Genomic DNA, 6,825 nt, shown 5'->3' on the forward strand with positions numbered 1-6,825 from the left:
CAACAGAACGAGTTAATTAAAAGCGATCCCAGATCTCTCATTCTCTCCCAAAAAAAACTTGTATTTCTCTCCTCAGAAAGCTCTGCGAACAAAGAGGCTCAGAGATCTCAGCAAACAGTACTTATAAAGGACCCCCTTAACCAGAATCGCGTGTATTTAACTTGTGTTTTTACTTTATTGTTTATCGCACATCATCATCTAGTCAGTGGTACAATGGCTGAATCGGTCCGATCGATCTTTAGGGATAGGGTTTCTAGTTACTGATACATTAGCTCGACCTTGGTAACAATAAATTATAACAAAGCTGCTTAATTGCGTTAATAAATATCAGACATGGCTCAACGAAATAAAAATCATAATCGTCACTCGAATATATCTACAGATATATGGGAACTAAACGTTGGAAATCATAAGGTGTTAACTTAGATAGTTGGTAGTTGGTTAACGGCAGCGAATTGAGTTGTTTTACATGTGGAATCGGTTGGATGGTTGGTTGGTTGGTTGGTTGGTTGGTTGGTTGGTTGGTTGGTTGGTTGGTTGGGTTGCTCTCACCAGTTCTCGAAGCAGTTAGCTCTGCTGTCTAGCCAATTTTTCTAGGCGGTCGGTTTGCAGTGGGGGGTTCGATAATTTACATGAGTTCCTCGCTCTCTGTGTGTCAACGAAAGGAACATATAGCAATAGATAAGTCAATCAATTGTCGAATTTCGGGTGGGTGATAAAGCGTGAATTTGATTTTGATTCGGTAAATAGTTAAGTATTTATAGCTCGCTTGATGCCGCCGTCAGAGTTATTAGTAGTTTAGACAGAGCAGATCAGTTGGGAAGCTGGGGAATGCACAGAGAATGCAGGGAGCGATATGGCAAGCGGCGGGGAATGGAACTGCAAAGCCAATTGGGTGGTTAAGTTACAGCAAACCAAAAACATAGCACAGATTAAATACAGATTAAGTAGGATAGTAGTGATAGGATAGAATAGAATACTGCGTAATTGCTTTTTGAGAGGCGTCGTGGTCAACGTCACAGTCAATGTCGTCGTTTTGGTATCGGTACTTCGGTATCACAAAATTAATAACATGATAATTTATACAAGTATAAAAACACGGCATACATATATAATACTATGAACAATTTGAAAATACACTTAAGAATTAATCCGCTGACTCCGTCAGCAATCTGCGATGGTCTTCACTCCACCATATTGCTGGCCCATGGTCTAGTGGTATTATTAACAATATTTTTTAAACATTTTTAGTCAACAATATGGGGGCTGCTCGAACCATTGCTCAGATGCCGACTGACGCTGTCAGCGGACTGATCAACAAACATTTAAAAAGAGTGAGCACTTGAAATCTATCTAGTCTAGAGTAGGCTTGTTAGTAGTCGGTTGGTTGGTTGTTTGGTTGGTTGGTTGCTTGGTGCCGATGGTGTACGCTTGGAAGTAGTAGAGTGTGTTAGATGCAAAACAGAACGGTGCCATCAATCAGTTGAACGCTTTAATGCTTTTTATTTGATGGCGGCAATGAGCGGGCTTTCTTCGCCTAGAATAAATAGAAATAAAATTAATTTTCACTTTGTTTTCCATAGAGTTTAGTGGGCACTAATTCACGAGTCTTAATGTAGGGCATCCGCGGCCAAACCCATGAAGCCGGCATGGAACTCTCGTAGTTGAAGTTGTACAGTTGGTTCTCCAGCCACTTGCGCTTGTCCTGCGGCTCCGGATAAGTAGATGCCAAGCCTGGGGAGAATATATCAATTTAGTAAAATACTCTTGTATAAAAGAGGCTTAAGTGGTTCTTATGTTACCTCTATCGTAGGCACACTTGGTCACGCCAACGGCAATGTTCATTGACACCTCACGGATGCTAGAAAGGGGAGGGTACAGCGATCCGCGCTCAATGTCGCTGGGCTCCACGAAGTTGGCCAGCTCCTGGGCAGCGATAAGGAACATTTCATCGGGTATGTGGTGGGTGCCGGTGCAGATCACGCCCAAGCCCACGCCGGGGAAGATGTAGGCATTGTTGCCCTGGCCTGGGTAGAAAGTCTTGTCGCCGACCTGGACCGGCGGGAACGGAGAGCCCGACGAGAAGATAACGCGAGCCTGTCATTAAAAATTATCTCATTAAAGGATTTATCTCGTATGGTTCGATTGAATTAACTCACATCTGTGTGCTTGTAGGCATCCTCGGCAGTGCACTCCGCCTTGCTGGTGGGATTGGACAAGGCAAACACCACGGGCCTCTCGTTGTTGTCCGCCATGGTGCGCAGGATCTCAGGTGTGAAAATGCCGGCAGCGGCAGAAGCACCAATAAGCACCTGTGGAAAATTTGTAGATTAGCAAAATATCTATAAGAAAGAGCACAGTAAGTACTCACGCTGGGCTTGATGGTGGATACAATCTCGGCAAGATCGGACATGGGGTTGATGTCCTTGGCATAGTGGATTTTGTGGCCATCCAGGTTGCCCACCTTGCGGCTCTTGGTCAGCAGACCGTCGATGTCCACCATGTAAATTCTGTTGTAGGCCTCCTCGATGGGCACGCCTTCCTCCACCATGGCCTTGACTGTAAGATCGGCAATGCCGATGGCCGCCTCACCGGCTCCGGCGAACAGGAAGGTGTAGTCCTTGAAGGACTTGCCGGTAATACGCTTGGAGGCATACAGGCCAGCGACGGCCACGGAGGCGGTGCCCTGGATGTCGTCGTTGAAGGTGCAGTAGGTGTTGCGGTACTTGTCCAGGAACCTAAATGCATTGTGGTTGCCAAAGTCTTCGAACTGGATCAGGGTGTTCTGGCCATAACGCTGCACCACCGCCTCCATGAACTCGTCGATGAAGTCGTCGTACTCGCGTCCCACCACTCGCTTCTGGCGCAGACCCACGTACAGGGGATCCTCCAGCAGATCGATGTTGTTGGTGCCCACGTCCACCAAGATGGGCAGGCACTGGTGGGGCTTGATTCCGGCCAGGGCCGTGTACAAGGCCAGCTTGCCCACGGGAATGCCCATGCCGCAGGCTCCCAAATCTCCCAGTCCCAGGATGCGCTCGCCATCCGTCACGCAAATCGCACGCACATTCGGCTCGGGCCAGTTCTTCATCACATCGAAGATGTGTCCGCGATCGTTGTAGGTGATGAAGAGACCATGGGGACGCCTGTAGATCAGGCCAAAACGCTGGCAAGCCAAGCCCACGGTGGGCGTGTAGACGATGGGCATCAGATCCTCGATGTTCTCCGAGAGGAAACGGAAGAACAGCCGCTCATTGCGATCGTACAGATCGCTGAGGTAAAGGTACTTGTTCAGCGGTTCTGTGTAGCGGTTCACGGCGATCTTGCAGAGCTGCAGCTGCTCCTCCTGGGTCTTGAAGCGAGCCGGCTGCAGGCCATGGATGCCGAGTGTCTGGCGCTCCTCGAGGGTGAAGGCCAGGCCCTGGAAAAATAAGGGAGGATGAGTAAGTTGATGTATTGCATGGGAAAATCTCCAAAATATTCTTCAAAGAGTTGATTGATGTAGATGATATTTAAGTTTTGAATAATAGTTATAAATATATACAAAATTGAACTTGAATTTCAATAGTAAGCCAAAAGTGGTGCTATCTTTAAATATTAAGCAAATATTTTACATACGCGATATGATATGATATGAATATTCAAGTTCATGTGATAAACAAATTGATTATTGATAAATTACCACTTTATCAGGGCTAGTGAACTGCCATATTTTTAATTTTAACAGGGGAACTTATCAGTAGGAAACGATTGTAATTTGTTATAAGTTTTTGGAGGTATCTTAGAAGGGTGTTGTATAACTTATCCAGTATTTTCTCACCTTGTTGAGTCGTGGATCACGGATGTGATCTATGCCGCGCACCTGGGAGGGGCAGATGATGTCGCCCACCACCTCGTGGTAGTGCCGGGCGGCGGGAACTGTTGCGGGTGCCGCCGCAGTCATTCCTGTGGCTGAAGTGCTGCACCGGCACAATTTGCCCACAGTTCCACACAAGCTGCAATTGCAAAAGTGCATTACGTGCGTTATTATCTGTCAACAGAGCAATTGGAGCACCCCCTGGGAGCCCTTGACTTTGAGAGGGGATCGCGAACGGGCAGCCCCTGTGTCAGTCTTGACATTGCCCTGGGGGAGGTGCTCCGCCCCATTTCCCACCCCCTCCCTCTACTCATATGCGGAATAAGAAAAGCCATGTTCAAGGCCGACGTCAGCTGCTTTTTGTTTATCACCGCGCTGGGCACGCCAAAAAATAAAATGAAAAGCAAAAAAGAAGGAAACTAAGCCGTATTGTTTACAGCTGTCCCCCGGAATTCAAACGCCGGCGATAAGGGGGACGGATGGCCTGGCAACATCACGATAAAATCTACCCACAGTCGCGCTTATTAGACTAGCAACGAATGTCATTATAGCTTTCAGCTGAGTCTCTAATATATCATTATTCTTAGGGTTTGTACATTATAAAGGTTTCACAAACCATCAGTATACTTCTTACGTTACCAGATATCATAGTATTAATATAGTATATCATTATAAGTAGAGAAAAATATTAAAAACTCAAGGATAATTAATATAAGTCCTAACGTGATATCATTTATTTTGATTAGGGAACTCCAAAGTAACCCACTTTGAAGAGTGTACAATTCAGTAGGTTACACAACAAATTAGTTCTGCCCAGTTTTGATCATTGAACTTGAAAATGTTTTGTTCCTGAAATAGAACTCGAGAAGATTAGATTACAGAGTGCCTACGCCAACTACTTGCAGTGAAGGGCTTACAAAAATAAATTATGGCCCTTGACAGTAGGCCAACAATTAATTTAAACAGGTGCTGTGGGCGTGCTTAAGGCAGTCCTTATATTAGATCAGATTTAGACCTACTTTCTTGACCCCTGCTGTCACATTTTGCCAGCTCCCGTTCCATTAGATGGTGCTAATTACGAGGGGGGCAAAAGGCGGCGACACAGGCGTGTGACTAATTCGAGTTAGTGGCTCATTGATGGAATCATGCTCGCGGGGAATGGGAGCGGGAATGGAAGTGGCTTGGTATCGGATTTTCGGTCAAGTTGGAACCGGTTAATGACGTGCGCCGCACTGGAAACCCCATGACGAGGCCCCCGAGATCCCTGGCGAGCACTTCGGCCTGATAATTATCGTTTAGGTAACGCCGTCGCTCGTCAACTCTTCCAACTGTTTGAACGGCACTCACATGAGCCCCGCGTCAAGTGCTAAACAATTTCGCGTATCTGTATCTGAGCCAAATACACGGAATAAGTGCGTGTCGTAAATGCCTTCGAGTGATATTACCCTGTACCGCACGCGGCTACCACCAATTATCTTTAGGGTCCCAAAAGCAGCCCTATGCCTCGCTAGAACTGGAGTTTGAAGGCGAAGCCCGAGAGAGTTCATTAAACTCTTGCGCTTTTTGTTAGGCGAAATTCTGGCTAACACTCAGGGGGGAAAGGGATGCCAGACAGCCGACCAGCTGAAAGCAGAAAACATTTCTGATGAACTTGGCAACGAAAAACGCTTACGAAGCACACATTTGCTGGGTATACACACTAAATTTAGAATTTCGCCAGACCATCTTTCGCATATACGACATGTCCATGTCCATGGACGCGAAGGTGTTGCATATGGGCTGCACAGGAAGAAAATATTAGGATATTATATGCAAAATTTTAGAAAATTTTTAAATTTTTTTAAAATTTCTACAAAAGAAAGGCTTTTTAGAGCCCCTTTAGAATGTTTTTGAGGCACTCTCCAAAACCCTTTTTTCTCCCAGTGCATACCTATTGATTTTTTCAGCTGTTTGTTGTTTTGGCAGCTCGAAAACGCTTATGCAACTGCAAGGGAAAAGTGAAAATTCTGAAAACAGCTGTTCGCCGCATAGGAGGAAGTGCGCGAAAGGGAGGCAAGGCGAAGGGTCAATGTCGGGCCATGTGCGAAAGCAGGGCCTCTCGCTCGCACCCAGGGAATCCCTGCGGCGTGTCTGTGTGCCAAAGAAAACGAAAGCTGCGCAAGAGAAAAAAAAAATAGGGGAAAAACTACAGGAGGGGGGTTGGTGCACACACACAGCGTCGCCTTGGCGGCGATTCGTCTGATCCGACTAGGTCACTGGGCTACCAGCTGGGGCAGCTCCTCGTCCCGAGTCGCCGAATGTTGCATAATTCCCGCCCCCAGAGCGGACGCACACACACTCGCGCATCCTGCCCGAAAAGTCCTGGCGAAAAAGCTTACCTGGGTCGTGAGAACATCTTTTTTATGTTTTACAGTGCTTTCTTTTAAATTGCTGGGTGTGACACCTGTGCGGCTTGCTGGGGCCAATACTTTCGGTTGCGTTTGTCAACTGCGCGATGTGCCACGGTCAGCACCGACGACGATTTTCCAGGAATTAAATTACGAACTGCGCCTCTACGCGCGGTTTTTAACCCTCCCAGAAGTTTACAAAAACAGAACTGTGAGACCAGGTCGCGAGGGGTGCCAAAATATCGTCGTACATATCATCGATTTCTTCGAGGCATCGGTAATCGACAGAGCTATCGATGTTTTCAAAGCTTCTGTATTCGGTCAGTCTATCGATTTTGTACTCTCTCTATCATCTTAACAGCGCTGTTAATACCTAACAGTGGCCCTGTGTGAACAGGCTGTTTTCTGATCTATCCAAGACTCGACCCATTTTACCTTACATAGGCTTACTAGTTTTTAACATTTGTAAAATCATATTAAATTTCAATAAGTTTTGGTTTTCCTAATTTTCATTTATTCCTAATTTTTTTGTTTGCCTCAATATTACTAACATCTGTGTCCGGAATTTCTTTAATTTTCAGA

General features: G+C 46.1%; 1 protein-coding gene across 2 annotated transcripts; it reads right to left on the minus strand.

The window, feature by feature from the left end:
- Positions 1 to 155: 155 nt before the first annotated feature.
- Positions 156 to 6,459, minus strand: LOC108025392 (NADP-dependent malic enzyme). Of its 2 annotated transcripts, none has more exons than XM_017095868.3 (7): positions 6,235 to 6,459; positions 3,821 to 3,995; positions 2,372 to 3,421; positions 2,160 to 2,312; positions 1,803 to 2,097; positions 1,606 to 1,734; positions 156 to 1,537 (listed from the first exon to the last, which is right to left on the minus strand). In XM_017095868.3, the coding sequence occupies exons 1-7, from the start codon at positions 6,249 to 6,251 to the stop codon at positions 1,503 to 1,505; spliced, it is 1,854 nt and encodes a 617-aa protein (XP_016951357.1). In that variant the 5' UTR covers positions 6,252 to 6,459; the 3' UTR covers positions 156 to 1,502. The 2 variants fall into 2 exon arrangements, with proteins under 2 accessions (XP_016951357.1, XP_016951356.1); XM_017095867.3 differs by having other exon boundaries at positions 156 to 648; positions 1,570 to 1,734.
- Between the last annotated feature and the right edge of the window lie 366 nt (positions 6,460 to 6,825).

This window comes from Drosophila biarmipes, chromosome 3R (genome assembly GCF_025231255.1).
Source record: "Drosophila biarmipes strain raj3 chromosome 3R, RU_DBia_V1.1, whole genome shotgun sequence".
Taxonomy (NCBI): domain Eukaryota; kingdom Metazoa; phylum Arthropoda; class Insecta; order Diptera; family Drosophilidae; genus Drosophila; species Drosophila biarmipes.

What these genes read in the sequence shown, in the direction of transcription:
- LOC108025392 (XM_017095867.3), bottom strand. An exon ending in GTGATCCACGACTCAACAAG is followed by an intron (nt 3,422 to 3,820) that starts GTGAGAAAATAC and finishes TTATTTTTCCAG; the next exon opens with GGCCTGGCCTTCACCCTCGA. An exon ending in TATCCACCATCAAGCCCAGC is followed by an intron (nt 2,313 to 2,371) that starts GTGAGTACTTAC and finishes AATTTTCCACAG; the next exon opens with GTGCTTATTGGTGCTTCTGC.